Genomic DNA, 26,145 nt, shown 5'->3' on the forward strand with positions numbered 1-26,145 from the left:
GCTTCACCGCCTGAGGCGTTGGATCCTGTGAGGACGTGCCCGCGCCTCGCACCTTTCCCTTTCTCCCCCGCCACCGACGGTCTTCCGTGAGCTGCGGCTCCCAACGGACAATGTCCCACCAGCGCGTGAGGCGCAACGGCTCCCCGACCCCGGCCACCTCCCTGGGGGGAGGAGGCGCGGCGGCGGCGGGTGGCGGAGCGGGAGCGAGCAGCCGCCTCCAGCCCATGCGGGCCACGGTGCCCTTCCAGCTCAAGCAGCAGCAGCAGCAGCAGCAGCAACATGGCAGCCCCACGAGGAGCGGCGGCGGCGCGAGCACGCCAGGCGGGGGTCTCCCACGCGCGGCGCCCGCAACGCGCAGCATCAGCCCCACGCGCGTGGCGCCCACCGGCAGCAGCAACGGCGGGCGCGGCGGCTCCGCCATGGCCACGCAGACGCCGGGGGGAGGGGGAAGCAGCGCCGCCGCCTCAGCCGCCGCCGCCTCCTCGCGGGGCAGCCCCACGCGTGCCGGCGGAGCGCGGGGGAGCCCCCCGCGGCTCCACCACCTACCGCCGCCTCCTCCCCCGCCGCCGGGCTGCGGACCCTCACCTTGCTCTTCTCCGGTGCCTCCGCTGCCGGAGGGCAGCGCTACAGCGGCAGGCAGAGTCCGGCAGCGGCGGCACTCGCCGGAGCAAGGCAGGAGCTCCCCGGAGAGGAAGAGCCCCAGCTCCCCCGTTTGCAAAGGTGAGCGTTCCTGTCAGCATCCCCCCCCCCCCCCGCCGCGCACCTGCTGCCCGCCCGGCCGTTACTGATGGGGGGGGGGGGGGGGGGGTGCGCGCGCGGCCGTTACCTGACATGAACAGGGAGGTGTGCGGCCAGACCGTTACGGGGGGGGGCGGGGAAGGGAGCGAGCAGCCGCCTCCAGCGGGCAAGGGCACTTCCCGGGCAGCTCGGCGTAGCCGAGTTTCAGCCAGCGCTTTGCGGGATGGGAGGGCTGGGATCGGCGCGGTGCCCGCCGCCCGGTAGTGTGCCTCCGAGCGCGCCGTGCTCCCGGGGGGGGCGGGGGGAGAGGTAGGGACAGGGGCTTTGCCCAGGCTTGTGCCCATCCTGAGCCTTCTTTGGCTGCCGGCAGCACTTGTGGAACGTGTATGTGTTGAAGGGCTTGTTGCTTTTGTTGCTGTTCTGTTGCTTCCTGGCTTTTAGAAGAGGGACAGAGAAAGTCAAGCGTTTCACGTGGGGAATTGTAGCCACTGCTGCAGCACTTCTGCGACTACTGCCGAAGGTTTCCAGATGAGAGTCAATGGTGTAGATGTACTTAAGATAACGTCAGTACAAGCTTAAGGTGAACTCGGTGTTTGGGGGCCGTTGTGAAGCCTTCACATCTCCCAGTGCATTTCCTGCCAGATGGTGTGTGTTTTGGATCCAGACAGTGTCCCCAAACTTGTGATTAGAAAACTACCTAGCAGTGTAGGCATTACACATAGATGTAGGAAAAAAGTATTCAGTATCTCTCATAGTTACTTTCAGCACGAACCATGCGGAAGGACGTGTGAACTTCAGAGTGATGTCAAGCTTGCGCTACAGCAAAGGTAGAAAATAGCGTGGGAATGACATACATTTAGTAGCAAACTGCTTTTTAATGTTTTTGAATAATTAAAACATACTGGGAATGCTGAAATGTAAGCAATATGTGGCCTCTGGCTGAGGATAATAGATGCTTACATATGTAAGTCCTTTTTCATCTTGGCTCAAAAATGCATGGGTGAGGCTTTGTGTTAATGTCCTCAAATCTGAAAAAATCTGTGACTTTTGAGATACCAAAGCTTACAGCTACTTGTTTTCTTGAAATACAGTAAACACAATAACGTTGACTAATATGCAGAGATCTAGGACCAACATAAGTCCCTTTAACACTTCTCCTAATGTTATTCCCCCTTTCTAAAATAAGGATTATAACCAGACTACCATGCTGGGTTTTTTCTTTTTTTCTGTCCTGGCTCTTGAGGAATGATGCCGCCAAATTAGACAGTCATAACCAATTGGTACAGTACTTAAGCTAATGTCTGCGTGACACTTTTTTTTTTTTTAATTCAGACATATCCCTTCAAGATTACCATATTCCTGCTTATCTGCAGTGTAAGAGAGCAGTGCCACAAAGGTTTTTTAGGTTCTGAATTAGATTTTCAGCTTTCCACTTAGAGTAATGTGGATTTTTTTTTTAGGCTATATAATCTGAGGCTTTGGATTGATGAATGTGTGCATTCTTCATTTGAGATTCTTGTTAATCAGTAATCTGAAAGACTTTATACACATCACAATATCCAGTCTTCTTCCTGTGAACTTTATAGAAACTCTTGTCCAAGATTTAATCTCCTGGCCTGGAGAATGAGGAACAGGATGGCTAGCTTTGAGATCCAGGTTCAAAAGCTGTTTGTAAAGGCATGCGTCAGACCACTTAGGGTGGAAAAAATGTACTGTCTTCAGATCATTGTGTAGAAGCCTGTTGACACCATGCTTTACTACTTTACTGGATCTAAAAATTAGCATATCGAAAGAAACAAGTAATTTGATCACTCCACTGTGTTAAGATAACTCTGCTAGCTTTTTATAAGATGTGTGAAAACAGATGAGTAGTGTCCATTTAATTGCTTCCAGGTGTTTAAATTTCTGAACAGTACTTGTATTGGCCCCAAATGCAAATTAAACCTGTTTAATATTGCTTAAAATTTGTATTGTGTAGTCCAGTGTTTTATAGAGACTGAATTAACTTCAGTTTTTTTCTTCATGTAGATGAAAATCTTAGTGGTAGCTGAAAACATGGAAGTGGAACTTTACTTTTGCTAATAAGGCTATGGTTGTGAAGCCATGTAGGCCACTTCAGGGTATCAGTCAGAATCTACTTGCGTTTTCCTGTTTCTTGTTTTCAGCTGATGATGGCTTTTGTTCATTTCTACAGCTGCAGCCATGATTTTTAGATTGAAATGAACCTTGAGGTTAGACAAATGATAGCTTCTTCTGAACTTTGATACTTGTTCTGTAAGTTGTATACTTTAGACTCAATTTAATCTTTCTCAGATTTTCTTTTCTGGGAAGCAGTTGAATAGTTTTGAACATAGTTTTCATCAACCTGCTTAACACTTGAGAACCCTAACTTGTGAATTTACAAATGTGACTTAATAGCTTCTTTGGGATTTTTTGGGGTGTGGTTTAATTTATTTCTGAACTGAATTGCAACTAAATGTTGGACATACTTAACTGAATTCTTTGTTGATGATGGGATAATTACAAACTGAAGATTCCATGGCACAACTTCTAAATTTCTGTGCTTTTCTTGTCGTTTCCCTCCAAAATATGACCAAGAGCCTAGATCTTCCTACTATCCGTTTTTCTTCTTTTACTTTCCCTCCCTCCACTCTCTAGCATTTAGGAGAAAAAGACTTCAGCTTCCACTTGCATGTTAATTTGCTCTGTCCTTCCCATCACTGGTGTGGCCTTATTTCTGCACTGCAAGGTCTGTCCTGCAACCTCTAGTTTTGGTTCAGTTTTCACATGGTTCTTTACCCATCTGCAAACTACCCCTGTTAGAGGAAGTTGTTTTGACCTACTAATAGACTGTTGCAAAATGATAGAGAAATATGTATGCTTTACCTTTATTTTTTTTTATCTTTGTTTATCTACTGAGTAAAGATCAGTGATTTTGTTATTTGTGTTCTTATATAAAACACATCTTCTCACAAGAGTTCAACTGTTTAACTCCAAAAATGTTATAATGCACTGGGCTGTGTAAACAAGAAGGTGAAGACCAGAGCCATAGCAGTTGTTTACTGACCCTTTCGGCTACGAGAGATTTTGCTACTGGGTGCTGTATAGCTTTCTGCTATATTCCAGTTGACTGTATTGGACATTTAAACTCACTCTGAAAATTAAGGAGAAAAATTGGTTAGTTTTATCTGGAACTACATTGTCCTTTAATTGTTTAGAATAGTATATGGAAGAGTAATATTAAAGCCTACTTGTGTGAAAGGAAATTATGAAAATTGTTATAACAATATATTGGAAAGTCTTAAAAGAGTTCAGTTGTGGACCCGTCCTTGAGGTAGGGAGAAGGAATGGAACTCCATTGCACTCTTAAATTTCACTTTAGAATTTATTTATTTTAAGAATTTGTTGAGTGACACAATAATAGCTGCAGACCTTTCAACATTAATTACCAAGGTTTTGCAGTAATTACATTACAGGAGGATAAAAGTGTAGAGAAGGCTTTGTGTACCATTACATGCCAGCTTTGCTTACCTAAACTGTTTAACAAATGGTAGGTGTAAAGAAAGTGAATTCATTTTTGCAGCATCATACCTCAGGTTTCTTGTGGCCAACATTTCAGTTTTCATTCACTAGAATTAAGTAACTTGAGCATCTTCAGCTTTCTGAGGTTTGGTTTTGTAAAACATTAATTCAATCATTCTTCTACTGAGGGATCATTTTGAATTATTAGAAGTAAAAGTGTAGGTAGTTGTATCACATTTATGTGAAGATAATAGCCAAGATTGTCTTCCAAAGGGAGTATACACACACAGTTGTGCTGTGTGTCTGTTCTTAATACTCTCTGAGCCTGTTGAATACTTTCAACAAAACATAAAAAGTAGGTGAAGCCCCTGAGATCAGTTGTGTTTGTATGAGTTTTTGGGAAAAGGCAGCTATGCATGGGGAAGATCCCATGAATATCCTTTCTGAGGAAGAGGCTAACCAAAAGAGAACAAAAAGGTCAGCTGTATGCCTAGATGCCAAAGAAGCTAGTTAGGTCTCACTCTTTCTCACTTTTTTGGATATCCTACCTGTATAAAAAGCTTCAATTAGAATTCTTTCGGGCAATTTTGTGAGGTTAATGGTGTCCTGTGCTTTTCCAGTGGTTCTTTCTGCTGCTTGCTAGTTTTGTTCTGTTTTCTCATGGTGTCTGTTAGAAGATGTTTCTTTGGAGTTTTTATTTTTCTTTCTCAAAACTTTAATTTCAAATATATAGAAAGATATCAACAGGACTGTAAGATCAATCTTCAAGTTACACTTAAGCAGTAATCCTTATTTTGCAGTTCTAACAACAGTTATGAACTTTTCCTGAAAAATTGAAAGATTAATTTTCAGAGTGTTTTGTCTCTCAGGACCTTCTTATGTGTGTAAGACCTTCCCTCTTTTTTTTCCTTCCTTCCTTTTATATATAGCAATTTTCTCTTTTGAGATATCCAATTCAAAGGCATGTGTTCTCACACTGTAATTTCCTTTTTTCAGTTGTAATTGTAGTTGTAGGACTTGCATGTTAAGACACACCCCCCCCCCCCCCAAGTCAGTGCTCTCTTTCCGACTTTTCAGTTAGTTGGTGGTAAGCATGTATATTTTTTCAATTTTACTCTTCAGTCACATTGTTAAACTACCTTAGCTTAAATTGCCTTCGGAAGTGCCTGACTTCACAATTGCAATAGATGTGCGATACCAGTTTACCTGTAGCAACTTCAGTTGGTCAGTTGTACTGCAGTGACTTGTGAAGACGTGGTAATTTGCTTATTATTTTCCCACATTATGAACTTTGATTTGTATTGTATAGGTTCTGTTTATGTTTTGTTCTACTATTTTGCTTTGTTTGAAGCCAAATTGCAGAAAGACTTTGTTTCTAAATAGATTTAGAGTAGTGGCGGATGGATAGGAGGGTTGATATTTGTCACAAATAATGGTTTAAAGAGATAATCAGGCTAATTAAAACAGATCTAATATTTAAGAAGTGTCTACTTGATGAAACAGCTCCATTGTTTTTCATCAGCCACAGCTGTTGTAACTGTTATCTCTATGGAGGCAGATCTCTTGTTATGTAGGTCACATCAAGGAAAAATAGCAGCTGAACACTTGCTTCAAGTATTGTAGAGGAAAGTGCAATGAAGACATTGCATATGTTCCCATTGAACTGTTTTGAAACAGCAAGAGGAGTTGTGTGGTAGACTTCGGCAATCTGTATTAAGACATGTCAAGGTGGAAAGTAACTAAAAATGTATCTAAACATCCTTGCTCTATCTAACTAAAAGTAATTTGAAACAGAATTCCTTGAAGGAATTTTTAAATTACAGGAAAAGAGAGTATTTAGGGGCTTTGTGCTTTGAAATGAGCGGCTTCCCTTGAACTTAGACTCTTTAGTTTTCATTCTCTCTGCCCAGCAAAATATTCTTTCCCCTTTTTTTTGTGGGGGAGGGGAGAGGGTTATAGTTTCTGCTGCTTCGGTTTTGAAGCTGTCTGCTGCAGTGGCTTTGCAGACGATGTGACTGACTACGTTTCCTGATTTTTCTTTTTGTTTTTCACACATCCTTTCTGTTTCCCCTTGGTAAGAAGAGAAGCTTCTTGAAGAGGAAGAATAATTCAGAAGAAAAATGAATAGAGAGAGTATGGCACATATTTCTGAGACAAATAACATGTTTGATACAACTTCGGAAGCAAGTGTAATTTTTAAGGAATGACATGTTGCATTAGAATGCCACACTCTCCCATGGTACAGACAAAAGGAATCTTTTTGAAATCTTCTGATACAATCAGGCCCTTCAGTGTGCTGTGTGGTAGTAGTAGTCAGAAAATTTCTTTGATACAGGGGTCCTAAGTGCATGGTAACTCCAAAATTGAGCTTTGCTGCTACCTGAGAGCAGATCTGCAGTGAGCTCAACAGTAAGATTTTTATCATTGTTGATACTAGTACAAATAATAAACCAGATGAGGGTTTTGGACTGTTTTATGTGAATGTGGCTGATTATAGTGCTAATAATTATTTCCTTATAGTTGAATTGCAATATTTTCCACACTTTTAATGGGTACATTTCTAACGCAAAATTTGCATGAGAATATTTAGTATAGAATGTCACTAGACTTACAGTTGAAAGACTGATGTTCTAGGAGGGTAAGATGTTGTCCACACCGCTGAAATCTATACCTAACAGGTTTTGTTAATATTTGTGTATCTTTAGTAGATTGAAATTGAATTCTGGACTTCTGATGGCAGTGTCTTTATTTTCTGACTAGCAGTCAGACACTAATCAGGCACAAGTTCTTTTGCCCATAAATGAGTTTATGTAGAATACAAATTGCTATGTTGTTTATATTTTTAGTGCAGAATTCTTCCAAAGGCACAGTCAGGAAGGACATATGACTGAGTTTTTCCAGTGCCCTTGTAAAGCTTCCATCTGATCTCTGTATCTTGTCTGCTGTGTTCTAGCTGTTTGTTTTTAGGCCTTTGTATTCATTATAGGTAAGATTAATACACTATTCTTTCAGGTATAATTCTGTGGGGAGTAGATGAATTGGTAGTAAGCTTAGAGCATTGTGAACTCTGAGTTTGCATTTTACATCTAGAATAGCTAGTAACAAATAATGCGTGAACATATATGTATATCTAAACACTGGGTCTTCCTGGTTGTTGGTCTCTAACAAACCTCAGTAACTATTTTGAGGAATGTTTCTTCACAGTGTTTATACTTATTAGCTTGCAGTGTACTCTTTTACTGCCACTTGAAGATATTGACAGATGGGATAGATGCAAATTTTTGTTTTTAACCATATTCTTCCTTCTCATGTTACTTCCTGTGCTTGTTATGTTTAACCTTTTTCAGTAAGGGTTCCGTTAGTATCTAAATTGTTCTGAAAAGTGATGTCAATGTAAACACTAACAATGAGGTGTTGCAGAAGGTGTAGAGTTGGGCAAACATGAATGTAGTTACCAAGTAGCATGTAAAGGGAGGAGATGTCTTAATTATCTTGTAAAATGTAAATCATTACTTTATCAAAGTTGACTTCTGGATGTCATGATTAGACATAACTCTGCCATATATTGTATACTGCGTGGTTAATAAAACATGTCAGTTGATAGTGTCCCTTGAATTCAAGTAGGTGAAGGGTAAAGGGCTAGTAGGATGAACTCTAAACTCGGCATTAAAGTGAAAAAGTTCACAGATTTTCTTTGTTAGCCTTTACATATGAGGAAATGTAGCTGCTTTTACTTCTTCCAAGCCTTCATCATCTAAGAATCCAATGGCTGTTGTGCCTTTGAGGGAATAAGTGGTGGTGTGTGAGTACCAATGCAACTTTTGTGACATAAAGATGTTTTTGAGGAAACCATAAAAACACATTTAATTGCTTATTAAAACTGGAAGAGAAAAGCCTGGAAAAGAAAACTTAATCCCTATATTAAAAGTATCTTGTTGTATGCTTAACATAGTAGTTCCAATTTGATATGATTTCTTGTAGGCAATTATAATTAGGCTCTCTGTCTTGCTTGCTTTCTAATCAAACATTCTTATTCTAGCTGACAAATCAAGACCACCTTCATCAAGCCCTTCCAGTATTATTCGTCGGACTTCCTCATTGGATACGCTTGCTGCTCCATATCTTGCAGGACAGTGGCCTCGTGATAATCATGGACAAGCTGCTCCGTGTATGAGAGACAAAGCCACGCAGGTAGGACAGATTTTTGTCTTTGGAGTATTTAAATGTAAGAAGCTTTTCCCTTGAACACATTCAATTTGGCTTTCTTGATTGCAGTTCCTATTCACTTTCAAATTGCAGGAATCCTACCTGTGCTATTATGTCTGTGAATTATTTGCGTCCTTCTCTAGGAAAAGGCTGTGAACTGTTATATCTGTTAAGAGTTCTGCTTTCTTCTTGCCTGAGGAAAAACACTAGTGTATTGCACATCTGCGTTCTCACTGTTCTTACAGCGAGCAGTACACCAGACTGCACTGGTGTTAAGTACTATTTATATTTATACTATATTAAATTTATAGAAGAGAATTTAGTGACTACTTATATGTATGTGTCTCTTAAAATTGAATAAAAAGCTTCTGTAGTGCCTGTATAAAAGTTATTTTCTATGATAGGCTGTTTATCCTCTGATTGTAAAAAGGCCTTTAATGTTCACCTGGGATCTATGCACTACATATAGAATTATATACATTGAAGAGCTGCCTCACTGAACTGTGGATGACGTTCAAATTTAGTTCAACTGGAAAATATTAAAAAAGTACATGAGCTTGCCAATAAGCTTCAACTTGACAAAATTTCACAAGTTCGGTCCTATGTCACCTGTAAAGGCAGAACCAAGAAACAGTTGAATGAAACTGGCGTTATAAGAGTTATACACTTATGGTGACAGTTGTTTTATTACTCCCCTTAAAGGAAGTTGTTGTTACGTGGTATCCTACTGTATGCAGAAGTGATTCAAGATGGATTTTTCCATAAAATATCCCAGTGCTTCATTTCTCCTTCTGTGGATGCAGTCTGGCAGTGGATTTCTCTAACTTGTAGAGTGAAAGAAAGGGCCAAACATACCAGATTTTAAATCCCTTTTCCTAGAACATGGTTTCAACAACAGATCTCCACCAATTCCAAAGAGCATAAGCAAAATGCAGTTGAAAGTGAAACTAACAGCATGTGGGACATACTTGAGTTTGAGCCTGCCTTAGGTTTGGTAACAATAACAAAAAATGTGGCCACCTGGGTTTCAGTGTGCTGTCTACTCAAATGTGTAGATGTTGAGCAGATGATGTCTGCAGCATTGATTGCTACTATATGGCCTTCTCAAGATCCACAACATTTTGCTGAAAGGACTACAATTCAGAGAGCAGATGAGTAGAAACATGAGGTGTTCTGTAGGGGAATATGCCCATGTGGATAAGGTGGAAATAGAAACTGGTGAAGAAAGGAGAGCTGAGGAACAAGTTTTCTGTGCAGGAAAATTAATCAGAATAATGGTTATAAGTTGGGATGAAAAAGATAAGTAAATTTTAGTAAGAAGAGGATGAAGGCAGGCATATGATGTACAAGGAACTGCTGTTCATGCTTAGCTAGTAAAAGGCATCATTAAAGGGCAGAACTAAACCAGTGTGGATGTCGTGGCTATTTATTTTCATATTTGATTTCTTAGGATAATACTTATTTCAAAATAATTATATTACTATACTACTGCCAAAGTATTTGCTATTTTCAGTTGATCTTTTTCAGTTTTTAGTTTTGGTTTAATCTGAGTTATGGTTAGACTCTTATAATCTGTATTTTCCAGCTAGATTAGATATCCTCCTTTCTAGCTTACTTTTTTTTTGTCTTTTTCTTCCTATTCTGACACAACTAGCTGCTATGGTAGTGGGGGTTTCATATGTAAGTGGAAACATATATGCAAAGATTATTGGGAACAGTGTAAAGGACATTGGATATTTATGCAGAATAAGTATATTTAGTGGTGATTGATGTTAGTATACTGCTGAGGGAAATAGAATAGTCTGTTTGCTCTTCCTAATTTAAAATTTATCAAACCAGTACAAAATTTTGGGATGCAGATACACATTTGTATGTCCAAAGCTTGTGTTAATATGACACTGATGAAACATCATTGCTTTTAATCTTTCTGGTGTGCTTAAGAGGAACCATTTGAGCTAGGGACAAGTTTAAAATGTGATTTACAGTAGTTAGTTTCGCAAGATAGTATAGACTCTCTATTTGTATTGTTCAGTGTTTCTGAAGACATGAAATGTGGTGTTTCACTTATAAGATATTCTGGCTCCAGTGTGTAATTTCAGACTTCATGAAGTCTGACGTGAAATGGATGTGTTCAGATTTCAAAAGTTTAGGGAACAGAAATTGAATCTATTAAGATATAAAAGATTTTCAGGGTGAGTAAGCAAGGTATCTCAATTCTGCAGGTTTATGGCATAGGGAGTAGAGTCATTCAAGAAGCAGACTGGGAAGAGACAGCAATTGGTGACACGCTTCGGCTTGCAGGCCTTTATAGAGATGCCCATTGGTCATGGCTGAAAACTGTGTAAGAGATCCCAGGACAGGCGGAGACTGTCTATGTATCAAACTCCTGCTTCCACTGATTATTTTGATGAAACCTGTCTATAAAACCAGACTAAATTATGTACATGCAGTGTGCTTGTTGGGTAAGTGTATTGTTGAATGTCCTAGGGTCTGGCTACAATTCATACATGCAGATGCTGTTTTAGGAGCACTTAAAGCAGTAAGCAGCAAGGTTTGTAACCTTGTGTCTTTTTCACTTAGGATCAAACCTGTTTGGCTTTGCTTGTGGTTGTTTGAAATAACTTGTATTTTGACACAGCTGTGAAATGAGACAATTGCTTTGTATTCTTTAAATTCTTAAAGAATAATTAATTTCAACTGCAAAGTTTTTGCCTCTAAGACTTTTTTTAAGTGTTCTACTATCTGTGATTAAATTTAAGCTTAAACTCATTTCTCTCGTAATTCTAGAACAAGCAGAAGTATGTTGGGAATGGTAACAACTAGTAAGCAAGTAGTAGTACTTTAAGAACCTAGAGAATTTAAGAACCTAGAGAAATAGAAATCCTTCTTTGTTTATTGGATCTCTGTTTCTTGAAAATAAATATTATAAACAAAATACAAGGAATAAGCAGGAGACTTGCTGAAATAGTATTACATTTGTCTTGATGTAAATGTTTCCTATAATTTAATGTCTTATACCTACTCTTGCTCTAAAAAGATTTCTAACTATTTGTTTTGAGGATGAGCATCAAAGCAACCTTTAATCCTTTAAAATTAATCAGATATTAATTCATGAAATAAGTCTTGAATTTTAAGTCAAAGCCTTGAACAGAAGTTAAATGCAAAGAGCGATTAGAGTGTTAATTGGATTCCTGTAGGCAAGTGTAATGGTTGTACTGAGTTGGGATGTTAGAGTTAGTGGCTAAAACTTACTGTTCCAGGACCTATAGGATAGGATGAGACTCCAGATTCACACTTGAGAATTGACTAGACAAAGATTGCTACTTGGGAATGGGGGTTATCAATTATTCTATTTTATTATGAAGATAAGTGAGTGCTTTTCTGGAGAAAAAGATTCTAATGGATTCTAATTTTGCTATGAAATAGGAATTTCAAAGCAATCCTACTGACTCCATTGTTCAGATTTGTCCTAGTTAGGTTTTGATTTGGAATTACAAAAATGAAAAAATACTAATAGCAGAGGTTTTATTTATATGAAACTTATGTCTGTAACTGAAGCTGATGGGAGTTGCAACCTGTATGTTTGGAGTTACACCTCCAAGGCCTTGTGAGTTTGTGTTCTAAGTACAGATGGGCTAAGTAAGATCAGCTTGTGGCTTGCAAGCTGTTAGTCTCAAATGTAAGAAGGACTGTTGCACATTGTAGATGTGAAAGCTTTGAGGCAATCGAAGTTCCTGTCTATAGGAGAAAGTGAGATAGCAATGACTCCTGAGGATGAGTTAGCTAGATCACTGCTGTATGCTAAGAACTGCAGTGGCAACAATGAATTTAAAGGAATTCACTGTCTCAGCGAATCTTTCCAGAAATCTTTCCCCCTGCTTCATTAGGTATATTTGTTGTAACTGCACAGAGATTCCTGATAGATGTTATCCCTCTTCTTTGAGTCTTTACAGTTCACTGCTTTTGAAGGCCATTCTGGACATGGTTAGGTGGGAATACAAACTGTCCATAAAGCATGCAGTATTATCACAGGCTTTCCTGTGCATTTTGTTCCCTTAAATACATACAGTTTGTCTTAATGGTACTTTGAATTTTTCATTACTCTTTCGCCACAGTATGTTTTCAAGTTTCTTTATTAAATGTTAATGACTTTGTTGGTTTAGCGAAGCTAGCTTAGTATTATCCATGTTGCTTTCTGCTTGGCCTGAACTATGAACCTGAAGCCCTTTGAGGCATTAATAAATTAATTCCGTGCTTTGCAATAACTCTAGTGGTGCTTATATGGCTTGCCTTCCTTTTTCTCATTCTTCTGAGCAAGAACGTGATTTTGAAGTTGTACTGATGCAGGCTTTCACAATGTTTATACCAAGCTACCCTTGCTAAAGTGTCAGAAATAACAAGGTCAGCATCTGTGCAGGAAATAAAACAGATCATCTCCCCCAAATTCAGCACTGTCATACTGGTTTTTCAGAGCTCTATAGCAGCTTGTGGTACATCTGGCTGCTAATACTGCCTTATGCTCAATAATTTGGAAGGGAAACTAGCATATTCCTGTATTAGAGTAGGTCTGAAAGTTGGGGTTTTGTTGGGTTTTGTGCTATTTTTTTGGTTTTTTTTAAATTACATAGTTTCACTCCACTTTTTCACACTTGTCAGAAAGGCTTCTAGCCAGTGACTACTTTTCACTCACAGTTCTGAATCTAGCAAATCTTAATACTAATCTCTCTTCTAATTTGTTTCAAAATATTCTGCCAGAAAGTAGGAGTTACCTGTTTTTTTTAATTAATCCTGTAATTTTCTTGCTGCAGACGGAAAGTGCCTGGGCTGAAGAATATTTAGAAAAGAAGAGAAGCTCACACAAACGTTCAGCATCATGGGGAAGCAATGATCAACTCAAGGAGGTCAGAAATGCTATTTGAGATACCTTTGGATTGAATTTTTTGCTGGTATGCACTGTTACCATGAGTTTTCAGAAAGGCATGAGTGTTGTACTGCTTTGTTTTATTATACAGATTGTGGACTTGGTAAAAAATAAGAGACAGCTGTTCATTTGGTATTGATTTTGTATGATGCAGGACTATTAAAATTTTTAATCTGAATATGTGGGAAAGAAAGTGTCAAATGCAGGTGCCATTCTTCATACAAAGGAGGAAATGATCAAACTACTTTCAAACTTTATGTATTTCAAGTTCTTTCATTAAACCTCCAGAGGCATCTTCTGGGCTTCAGCTGAACTGGTAGCTGACATTGTTAGGTTTGCAGGAACTTGAGACTAATTTAGTGCTGGCAATAATTATAAACGTTGTGGTAGTAAAGAATTTTAAATAAGTGGTGGAATAAATTGGTGAAACTGTGTGTGTACCTGAATATTTCTAGTGAAATCTAACATGAATTGTTCCTTTGCTAGATTGCAAAACTGCGTCAACAGTTGCAGAGAAGCAAACACAGCAGTAGGCATCATCGTGATAAAGAAAGACAGTCTCCATTTCACGGTAACCATGCAGCCATTAACCACAGTCAGGTAAGGCTGTGTTCTTTTTGGACATATTGGGTAGCTAATACTAGTTTTAACTTCTTTCAAGGTTGTGATTTGTCTTAAAGGGAACTTAGAAATACCATGTACTGCTAAATATGTTGTAGCTATAGGTGAAATCTATGAAATAGATCTGTTTCCTTTGACTTCCTTGCATGTATGGGGAACCAGATCTTCTTGTTACTTGGCTGAGTTGGCTTTGAACTCCCACTTTCAAAGAATTTCAGATAGTTAGATCTTTCCTTAGAGCAAGACTCTTAAAACTGCATTCTGCACACTCTAAAAGCCATAGATTATATCTTTCATTACGCATTGCTGTAACAATTATGAATTTGCATGTAGAATGTGGCGTGGAGCAAACTGGTGGTGAAGTGATACACTCAAATAAAATTGTAGTTTTTACTGATCACGTTTTGTGTCTTCACAATGGCACTTACCTAATCCTGTGATGAACTGATTTAGAGAGCCTACCTTACAAAAGGCTATTCAATGGGATTTTTGTGTACTATTAGAAGTGTTTATAATAAACTCTTGATGACCTCATTCATCCTTTGTAGGATTCCCCTGCCCCGTCATTTATCATGCTTTGAGACTTTAAGTAAGAATCACCTCAAAACTTGTGATGGTTAGGCCACCACATGTTCTGTGTTCAGTTTTAGTTTTATCTCAAGACTGTCAATGAGGTCAGGTTCACAGATAATATTTTTAGCCCAATTGATAGCAGGTGGAAAAAAATTACAGGCTTTTAGATACACAGATCCTTTTTCAGTTCTGTTTTGCTTGAGTAACTTTAAGAAAACTGATAGGAAAGTTTAGTCATTTTTTCAGAAGAAAAGTTTTTTCCCCTACTGATATCTCATGAATGTATATTTATGATATACACACAATTTTTTCAACAGTTAAAAAAAAGAACAAATCCCTTGCAATTGTCTTGAAGTCATTGTAGTTGAAAGAAACTGTTGAAATGTCAGTGTTGTGAATTGAGAAAGTACTTCAGCTGTGAAGCTTCTCTGCAAATCTAATGTTCCCAATTACTCCTGAAATGCAGTTAGCATTGTTCTAATAAATATTGTACTTTGATACCAGTTAGTGAAAATTGTTTCCTTTCTGTCATTTCATCCTTCTGGAAATAATTTAGGCCAGGGAGTGAAGCTGTTGTGACATCAGCATGTGTTCTGCTCTACAGGTACTTACCCATTCTGATAAAGGATGAAATGAAAAATAGAAAGGAGAACCATACATACAGTCCTGAGCAGCCAGATTCTTTCGTAAGCAGAAGTCAGGTGTTTGAGTGAATCTGTTGTACTTTGAGACTGGAAATAAGAAAGTAGAACAGTGTTTTGAATTTCTCCTGTACTGTTCTTTATAATTCCTACTTTGTATAAAAAAATCAGTAGCATCTTTAGTCTCTGACCCTAACTTATCCCTGCTGTAGTTCATTTATTTAAGAGTCATGAATTTTCAGGCCGTAAGTGCTTCTGGAATTCAGTTTGGTTTTAGTTTGAATTCTGTGCTACTAGAAGTATTGTATTTAGGATTTTTTTTTTTAGAATTATATTTTTTTACATAACTTAGGAATTACTTCTTCAAATTCTTTAAATCTTGAAACAGAAACTGTTTCCTCTTCCTCTTCTGTATAACAGAAGAACAGTTTGAATTTGAAACAGGCTGTCTAGTACAAATTCCAACACTTTGATCTGCTTTACTGAAGTACAGGTGCAGTGCAGCATGCTGCTAATCTTAAGTGACTGCTGTAGCTCAAGTCAGAACAGTCTAAAATGATGAAAGATGACAGACGAATAAATAACCAAATCCCTTTCTAGGGGTTTTTGAGAAAGTTCATGAAAATTGGTGAGACACATTAAGGAAGAAAAAAAAAAGGCAGGTCAAAATACTTGATGCAGGTATTTTTTCCAAATTTGTAGAACTTGTTTGAAGATTTGCTCTGTACTTGTGAGCAATTAGGCATTTCAACCAAAAAAAGGTGTACTGAGGAACTTTTGATGTAGGCCCTCCAGTACACTGGAGAGAATTAACTGCACTCTAACAGGTTTGACTTTGTATTCTACAAACCTGTAGGTTTCTGAATGCTAAGCTATTGTCACTTTAACATAGATAATCTTAGTGGTTTTTAGTTTTGGAAATGAACAGTGATGATACTACTCTGAAAAATACACCTACCCACCTCCCCTCAAATTATGTATATAATTTTATCATAATTACTTTATTATTATGTTAATGAAATTTTGCTTCTTGTATGGAGGTCTTGCATTCTGCCAAATTTTAGAGTATGTGAATAAAATATTGCACAACAGATAATTAGTTTTTGGGCTTGTGAAACAGACTATAAAATATAAACTGAGGCAAAGCAGCTTTTCCAACACTGTGTTACAAAACAAACCATTGTTTTTCTTGGTAAATTTTGTGCCAGCTGTGTTGAGCTACTTGGGAAGGGGGCAAGTTACAGAAGGCTTCAAAAAGTAAGTGAAGGGTTTAGATTAATGGCGTTTCGAGGCTGCTTTCTAAGTCACAGTGAAAATCTGTAACTGTAGGCATCAAGGGCAAAGTTCCTAGGCTTTCTTATTCCTTTCTAGGGAACTGCTAAACTAGAATTTCTGGCAGCAGCTCAGTTCCTTCAGGATTTGTGGAAGGACTGTGTGGAAACACTTGCAGTTAGTGATTAGAATATTTAGATTTTTAAAAAAATTTTTTTTACATTCCCAACTTGAAGGAAACTTGCAGTTGTTGACTCCAGAGGGTCATACAAAGATTTCTGACAAGGCTAAGAAAATGTATTAGGAAATTGCCTCAATAGGCCCTTCACAGAGACCAGGTAAACTCTGTTTAACATTTTGGAAATGGCTTATCCTTCTAGTTAAAGCTAAACGAAGCAATTCCAGTGGATTTATTTCCTCTTTTCGTCCCTACTAATAAACACTTAAGCTCTGCCACAATTCTTGAGTTTTACCAAATTTTTACAGTGGTTCTTGCCACCTAAGCTTCCGACTCTTTGTTTGGCTGTGCTTCTTCTATGATTTTTGTTTGAAGAATGAAATCCATGCAATCTCTATAGAATAAGCTTGTTAGCTATTCCTGTCCCTCTACTCAGAATCAGGAAATAGTTGCTGAGGAACTTGATCAAGTCCTTGCTGCTGACTAAATTTTTTTCCAGAGCAATTTAATAGGGATTTTTTGGTTGTTTTGTTTTTTCATGATGCCAGAAATGTTCCATTCTGCTTCTCTTTACAGGAAGAGGGGTTTGCAGAAAGGTCATAGCCTCCTCAGGTGATCTTGGATGCTTCTGAGAACATTGGGTTTTGAATTAAATGCATGGTACTAAATCTGTAAACAGGAGTCAAACCAATGGGGTCTTCCTTTAGTCTCAGTGTTAATGTAATGGAGAAACTAGAATTGAAGCCAGAGCTGAAGCCAGATGGAAGAATAAACGGATTAGATCTTTCAACATAATCTTTTTTCCTCAGTGCACTTGGCTGATGTTATGCTGCTACTTGACACCATGAACCATCAAGCCCCTTCCTTTCACTTTTCTGGGAAGCATGTGTCTTTAATGTCTTACCAATCAATCCTAAGCAACCACTAATATTGAGACCAAATGCATGCAGTTTGCAGCGTTGGTGGGTTTTTTGTGTCACTCTTACTGACTTAGACCATTTCATTTTTAGCATGGAATTACCATGATGCATTCAACCTTGAGATGGTTTGATGTTAATATCTGAAAGCATCAAAAAACCTTGGATTCTATTTAAAGTTCTGGTACTTGTTGAAAAATTGGAAGAGCTTAGAGCAGCATTTTTCTAAAATGCCTGTGAACAATTTAGATTTGTTATCAATTTAAATTTGTTATTTATATTTTGTATCTCATGAGTTTATGCCATATCTGTAAGTTTCAGGACTCTAGCTGTCCTGCACCAAAACTCCCTGACAGTGTGTTATTATGTGAGCACTGTAATTATTATCCTGTGTTTGGCACCTTGCTTCATTTTGTGTGTTCCCAAATATGCAGATGAGTAGTCAAAGGTTCGTAGCTTATTCCTGTATGTAAGGGGCCAGTTCTGTGCAGACCTCTGTCAAGGCAGTATTTCTCATATAAAGTTTCTTGAGGCTGGCTGTTCTACTCCTGTAACAGTACCTCTTTCCCTTTCCACCTCTGCACTCCAGGTTAACAAGTCATCCCCAGTCATGTACAGAATATTATTTCTTTTGGAAGTGAAACTTGCTGTATTGAACCATAATGAACTCTATTGGAGCAACTCGTGCTTTTCTACTTTAAGCTCTTCAAATAGTACTATGATTCTAAAAATTTCTGTGGTAGGCAATCATATTAAAACGTGGGAATTCTCCATCTTTTAGCTAATGGCTGCTGAAATCTTAGACAAGCATACTTGTGTTCTGCTTTCTACTTTTTAGGAAGTTCAGTTTGTCCTAAGAATGTGTATATTTAATAATTGGGTGTATAAACAGTCTCTAGTGCCTAAACTTTTCTGATATACCTGTATTATGACTGGATATTGACCTGTCTTAGTTTACTGGATTGTTGATCCAACGCCTTGTTTGGAACAGAATTAGCAGGGTTGCTTTCTCAGACTTTTTTGTGCTCTTCTCCAGTGGTTTCTGTTTTCTCCTTTTCATCTTCAGGCAGGACTTTTGAAAGTCTTTCCAAGTTTGGCTATTATGAGAATGTTTAGTTTTTGTTGACATAAACAGTCACAAGTATTTCCTGAAGAGAAGGTTTTGTAGTCCTTGTGCAAGTCTCTTTTTTTTAATAGCTGTCCTGATGTTTCATCAAGACAAAACCAATATAATTCATAAGTTTTGCCACTTAGCGATTTGTGATTGTGAGAATAAGTCTGCATTATGATCTGCACTTAGAATTCTCTTGTTTACATTAATTTTTCCAAGGTAGTTTTTCTGCCAGACAAATTTCCCATGGTTTTTGAGAACTTGCATGCAAAATCACAATGCTTTGATGTCTGTCTATGTGCAATTTTGTTACTCAGAGGAAAAACAAAAAAACAACCCCACGAACAAATCGCTTTGAAGATCAGGTGAGAATGCTACCATCCTTCAATCAGTACAGGACATGTTCTCAATCACAGCACACTAGGCTGTAGAGTCTAAGAATTTTACATAGGAATTCTACTGTGACTCTAAGTGTCATGCTGTTCTTTGAGTTGAAGTGTTTGCAGGAAGCATGCCATTATCTGTAGTAGTGTTCCATGTAATAGCCAGGAGTCTGCGTTGGAAGTTTAGGGCAGAATCTTCTAACGTTCTGGTAGTGTGATTTTTTTTTTTTTTTTAATTATTTTTTTAACAGGAGGGAGGATGCTAATGAAGAGGATGGGAAATTTCGAAGTTGTGGTATACTAAAAGGGGCTTTGGAAAACTTCAGTAACGTGTTTTCTGAGACTGGGGTCATCATGCACTCTTTGAAACACTGGATTTTTAAAATGTTAGTCTTCATTCTGATAACATTTGGATTTGGATTTTATTCTTTCTCTGGAAGTCTTCCTAAATTGTTTTGTCAGCCTTTTTTTCTGGCTTAATATAGTTACTATGTTGGTCTTCATTTCTAGCATAGTGCACGTGTGGAATAATTTTCCTTCTGCATATGTCATGTTACTGCAGGTGACCGCAGACTTCCATTAAAATACAATTTTAATGAAATTACAAGTGGTAAATCCAACAGCGAAGGAAGTGAAATTGTGGTACAGCTCCCTTCAGAAGGAATGTGAATATATTTTAAAGGCTTCAAAATTACTTACATTTAAATGTTTACTGTTAAATTTTAACTTACAAAGCAATGTCGAGCTGGAGGCAGACCATATCAAGGGAAGCTTTGAGACTAGATTGTTGAAAGCTTTTAATTTTTTGAAACAAAATTCAGGATGTCCATGTCTTCATTTAAGGCATCCATTTTAACACAATCGTTATAGTTTCATGTAAATCCTTGATAGCAAGGTGTAGATGTGTTCTGTTTAAAGGTTCCTTTTTAAGTAGAACTAATAACTGTGTGTTGTGAGTAAATCAACATTGCTTTCTCACTGTCTCTGGTTCTTCAGGCTCCCATCCCAAAGTGTGCACTTGTTCCTGTGATACCCATTACCAAGTCAACAGGATCACGATTCCGAAACAGTGTAGAAGGACTGAATCAGGAGATTGAGATAATAATTAAGGAGACAGGAGACAAGGAGGAACAGCTTGTTGTATGTATCTGCCACCATGATTACTTTCTATAATTGTTTTGGTTTTGCTTTGAGGTTTTTAAGTCATAAGCTTTATTTTTCACAGTGGTTGAATTAAATTTGACTGGAATTAATTTTACTTTCTTTAATAAAGGTAGTTGAAAAGTCTCTTGGAAAGTAAGAAGAAGGAAAGAGTTAAAGCTTGAATCTGAACCTTTTTCTCTGTGATTACTGTGATGAAATTAGTTTTCCAATAAATTAGAAGAAATCTCAGTAAAACAGGGGAAAAGACAAAAGATCTGTTCTGAGAGTTTTTGTGGTAACTTTTTCTTCTCTTTGCCCGTGCTTCAGCCGGGATGGGGACAGCTCAGCATAACTTGCCCATTTTTAACTTTCGTTTTATGTCTAGGTATTTTTCAGAGGTAAATTTAGTAATAAATTATCAAAAATACAGGACACGAAGATGATTAAGGGACTGGAACATCTTTCATATGAGGAGAGCCTGAGAGAGCTGGGACTGTTCAGCCTTGAGAAGAGAAAGCTCAGGGGGATCTTACCAATGTGTATAAATATCTGATGTGCAGGAATGAAGAGGAGGGATCCAGACTCTTCTCGGTAGTGTCCGATGACAGGGCAAGAGGCAATGGCAATAAACTGAAAAAACATTAAATTCAATCTGAACAAAAGAAAGCCACTTTAAAAAAAAAAAAAAAAAAAATGTGTGAGGGTGGTCAAACACTGGCACAGGTTTCCCAGAGAGGTTTTGGAGTCACTGTCTGTGGAGATAGTCAAAACTTGACTGGACACAGTCTGTCCAAGACTGGTCTAGCTGACTCTGCTTGAGCAGGGGCATTGGACTAGATGATCTCAAGAGATCCCTTCCAACCTCAGTGATTCTGTGAAATCTTGAAAACTGTTGTCTTAAGACTCCAACAAAAAATAAGTCAGGTTTGGAAACTAATCTAATGAATAAAAGTTTCTACTTCAGTTTTATGAAATCTGAAAAACGCCTCAGCATTACTGGATTTGAAAAAATTGCTAACCAGACAAGAGCAGCCAGTTACCCATTGGTTTATGGTTTTCGTGTCAGATCAAAATTATTAATCCAGTTGCTAAACCTTTTATTTTTAATAGCCTCAAGATATTCCAGATGGACATCGTGCACCGCCTCCATTGGTTCAGCGTAGTAGTAGTACTCGCAGCATTGATACCCAAACGCCTGGTGGAGCAGACAGGGGTAGTAACAACAGCAGCCGCTCCCAGTCAGTATCTCCAACCTCATTTCTTACCATCGCTAATGAAGGCAGTGAAGAAGGTCCATGTTCTACAGAAGATCTGCTGGCTGATTCCAGAGATAAAGGTACTGTGTAACTTTAAAAGTTCAACACTGCTAAATTAAGTTGTTGCTATGTGCATGAGCACATAGAAAAAAATTCTACCATTTCTCCATGGATGTGGGAAACAGCCACCCTCTTTTACTAAGTAATTTGTTTTTCCAAATACTGTGTGTGTGCACATATCTAGTGCTCTGTAATTGAAGCTGGATAGATTTGACTGAGGAATGTCCTTCCCAAACAAGTCTTTGTTTTTAAATAAGAGATTCTTCAAGTACTTTTAAGTGAGTTGAAGAGGCAAGAATGTACAGCGACAGGTGGAACAGCAAAGTAGGCTAGTCCTGTTGCTTGTGTCGGGTATTTTTTATGATTTCAGACAAAATGGGCAACCTTCCAGCATTTCATACATGCACCGGTAACAGTTTAACTGTTTGGAGTTTTTTAATTATTCTTTTTTTACCAGAAATCTTCTGAGATACATTAGGAGAATTTTACAAACAACATAAACCTATTCTGGTTTTTAAGGAATATAGCTTCTGCCCCTTTCTGTTGGCTAGATGGTGATGGCACAAGACCATAGATTCAGGTTTACAGTTACAAACTGAAAGTGTCCAGGAACGAACAGAAGTTGCAGAGGAGCTTGAACATTATATAAGGAGAAATAGAAAGGAGGAAAGGGATTGAGATAAAGCTTATTTGCAGATGAAGACTTGGAGGTGAATGAAAATGTTTCTTAATTTTGTAGTATTGGTAATGAAGTAGGCTTCAGTTTGGGGGCCATTTAAAGATTGTTGTTTTTTGTTTTGTTTTTGTTTTTTTTATTGTGTGACACATTTAAGTAATGAGATATTCTGTTCCTGCAGAGAATGGGAATAATTCTCCCTTGCCAAAATATGCTACCTCACCAAAACCAAACAACAGCTACATGTTCAAGCGTGAGCCTCCAGAGGGCTGTGAAAAGGTGAAGGTCTTTGAGGAAAGCTTGTAAGTTGATCTTTATTACGTAAGAAATAACATTCAACATTCAGAGTTACCCATTGGTTAAAATCAAAATCTTGAGAGACTGCTTTTTAAAACCAGCATAACTTGAGAGGACTCTATTACCTGGCAAATAGTGAGGGAGGAACTCATGTAATCAGATACAGAGAGATGTAATAAGCTGTAATGCAGGTACATCAGCTAATATGTCACAGCTTGAGAGGCACATCGAGTAATCTAGACTCTGAAGATTAGATTCTTTTCAGCTACATCTATGTAGTTGTGAAGCTTTTAGTGACAGAGGAGTTTTTTGCTTGATTATTCGATGCTTTGTTTATTCTGAGAAAGCCAACTTTTGTCATTTGGGAATATTCTGGGGGTTTTTATTATTTTCAGTGGAGTTTTTATACCCTTATGTCGCTTGGATGCAAGAATCTTAACTTATAGTTAAAAATTTCATTCATCACAGAAGGAGTATAATTTGCTTATAATTCTCTTATGCCTATATTATCTCAACAATGCCATCTAGTATAAGTAGTAATTAAAAAAAATTATAGCTGCATTTGTGTATTTTCCATCTCTGATTTCTGCAAATGGATTTTGAGAGGTCTCTATGGCCTCTCCATAGCAATGTGGAAAGGGTTCCAGTAACTTAAGTTACCTGCCTCTATTTTAGAGGGTTTAGGCTATGTTGCCAACAGATTAAATAGTCTTCACTTGATCCAAGAACATATTCTGTTGCGATTTGACTTCCATTTGCATTTCTTTTAGGATGTCCTGGCTGCATAGCTGTGGGACTGCTCTGCTGTAGAGTGAAACAGGCTTCTACAGAAGTCTTTATCTAGCTATGGCAGTTCTTAGACACTGCAGTCTCATGCAAAAATCTTTCTCGCATCTGGTATTTGCATTCCACACGTACATGGAATACATGAGTGTTACTACTTAAAGTTAAATCTTTGTTTAACATTATTTCTACTTGAAGTTTACAGGATTTTCATTTGGGAAAAAAATTTAAGTAGGGCTGAATTTTCTGGACACTTGGAGAATCAGCTAACATGAAAACATATTCTACTCTGAAAAGTAATTCTGTTCATTAAATAGGGTATCTCCTACAAGAGTATACTGAAAGATTGGCTTGCTTGGCCTAGTAGAATGAAGATAGAAGTGCACACAGCTGTCTTACAAACACATGGAAGACGGGGGAGGTTATAGGCTAAAGGACAATGCTGGCAACCATTAAAAATGAGTATAAATTTCTGATGGTTATTTTCCAGCAGGAAGGGCAGGCTTTGGAATGAGTTCCCATAGAGTTAGACTAGCTGAGTAGTTTTACATTGCAGGGTTAGAGATAGACACAGAATGCATTCCTGTGCTATCCACAATTTCCCTTCCAGTTCTGTCTTTCATAAAGCATGTCACTGAGTTGGTTGGATTATTATATGCTGAGATGGAAAAACTGCAGATCAGGATCTAAATGTGTTTTCCACACTTTCTTCCCACGTTATAGATTGTGAATGACACTTTGGGAATTCTACATTTTACTCTCTGCTTTGAGTTTTTAAGTAAGATGGGCTCATCTTTTACAGAGATTCAGGCCACACTAAGGTGAACATGCAAAGGAGGCAAAAGTCTAGAAAAGGGGATTCCCCTATGATCATGAACAGCTCTAAGATAGGCAATTTACAAACATTGCTATGCCAGGTATCTTTCACGAGGCTTGCTGTATAAAGAGCATCTGTGTGTGTGGCAGAACTTGTTGGGTTGTGACAGTTTCTGGAGAATGTGATCAATACTTTCTTGCCATTTGCCCTGTGTTGCGAGTGTCATTAAGGCATTATTGAGTAGCTGAAATACTTCAAGTTTAAACCTCAATTTGTCTCTGGTAACGTGTTTAGCAGTACCTACCTGCCGTTGACAGAATTTGATTGTTCAATATCATTTAAAACTATTGCGTGTATTTTATTTCTAGGCCAAAGCCATTGCATGAAATTCCAGCCTTCTACTGCCCTGACAAGAACAAAGTGAATTTCATTCCTAAAAGTGGCTCTGCTTTCTGTCTCGTCAGCATCCTCAAGCCACTTCTTCCCACACAGGATCTTACGCTTAAGGGCACTACACACAGCCTGACTGTCTCCTCTGGCATGACGCCCAGTTTGTTACAACCCATTTCTATGGCCTCCTTGTCTACAAACACAGATCAAGACAGGATCTCTCGTGGAACAAGTACGGTAATACCACAGACCTCTATACTCCAGCAATCGGGACATATTGAGGAAGCTGAAGGATAGATTTAGATTGTCTTGACGTTTTTCTGGGCAACTACTGGGAAAAAATTGGAACCAGTTGACTGGACCTTTCTGATCACACTATTTGCATTGTTTTAACAATTTATGGCACTGTCATAAATGAACTGTTTGTATAATTGACAGTTTGGTAGCACATTGAGAAGTTCAGGAGGATGCAGCAGCTGATACTCTGTTGAACTTTCTGCTTATGAAGACTCCTGTTCTGTTTCTCTCCTGCTTTTTTTAAACACTGGTGAAAACAGAGACTGTCATAATCTTTTGCCATTTAAAGGACCAGTTGTTGTGATGCTGTGTGTCCTTTGACTTTTTTCCCATTAAAACAAAAATCTCAAGACAAACCAGCTGATCCCATTTACCATTGTAATCTGCAGAGGGAGGGGCAATCAAATGGTTTTGCAAGATGTCTTTTGTATGAAAATGTGTATTTTGTAACAAAAATTTGCCTTTTCTGGTGCGTAGCAGATGGTGTTTAGAAGATGCTTCCCTGGTGATGATCCTCCCCCCTGCTTTTTTTTTTTTGGGAAGGTTCTTTTTTACTTGGCTGTTTTACAGCTACTGGGACCAAAGGATTGCTGAAATATTTCAGCAGTCTTAAATTATATGACCTTGCTGAACAGCCTCGGCCCTAAACAAAATAAGACAAGTTAAGTTTGAAACTTTTAAAAACAGAAGAGTATCCAAAAAGCAGTGTTAGTATATAGCGTACATTTTTTTTGCTATCGGTATTTTGTGTTTCAGGTAAGTCACATTCTTAAAACTTCTTCCTTCACAGATTTCCCACAAGTGTTGGTTTATTGGCTGGAAAATTACATTTTAAAGCACTTGCCCCAGTATTATTTTATTTGTCCATAGGATTTTTGTGTAGGGGTGGGGAAGAAAAAATGTTATCCTCTTAACTTGCATATTTTCTGGAAGAAGTAATACCCACTTGCCTCTTGCAGGCTTGCTTGGCTACTTATGGACTTAGTCAGCCTGAATCATTATCATTCTTAGCACAAATTTGCTCTGACGTGACTCATCACTGTATTATAGACCCTGGCCACATAATACTGAAATATCCATGCATGATTTCCTCCCTTTGTCATAGTGGTGTTTTGTGTGTGTCCGTTGAAGGTGATCGTTTGTCAGGCATGGTATCTGTTACACAAAGTTTACAGCAGCAGATACATTCTCCCTTTTTGACTAGCAGCTTAAGCTGGCATGTAAAACAGGATTTTTTTGATACCAGGGCTGTCCTGATATGCAACAGTTTATGGTTCCTTTTGAAATTCTAATACAAGATGAAAATAGAGGGGGTGGGAGGGAGTAACTGCAAATGGAAACTG

General features: G+C 38.4%; 1 protein-coding gene across 1 annotated transcript; it reads left to right on the plus strand.

Annotated features, from left to right (window-relative positions):
• On the plus strand, nucleotides 1-25,717 carry FAM117B (family with sequence similarity 117 member B). Its single transcript, XM_075756381.1, has 8 exons — nucleotides 1-720; nucleotides 8,300-8,451; nucleotides 13,275-13,367; nucleotides 13,874-13,987; nucleotides 20,080-20,223; nucleotides 21,337-21,562; nucleotides 22,400-22,520; nucleotides 24,484-25,717. Exons 1-8 carry the CDS (start codon nucleotides 111-113, stop codon nucleotides 24,800-24,802), a joined length of 1,779 nt encoding a protein of 592 aa, XP_075612496.1. The 5' UTR covers nucleotides 1-110; the 3' UTR covers nucleotides 24,803-25,717.
• Nucleotides 25,718-26,145: the final 428 nt, after the last annotated feature.

The sequence above is a fragment of the Balearica regulorum genome, chromosome 6, assembly GCF_011004875.1.
Source record: "Balearica regulorum gibbericeps isolate bBalReg1 chromosome 6, bBalReg1.pri, whole genome shotgun sequence".
Lineage (NCBI taxonomy): Eukaryota > Metazoa > Chordata > Aves > Gruiformes > Gruidae > Balearica > Balearica regulorum.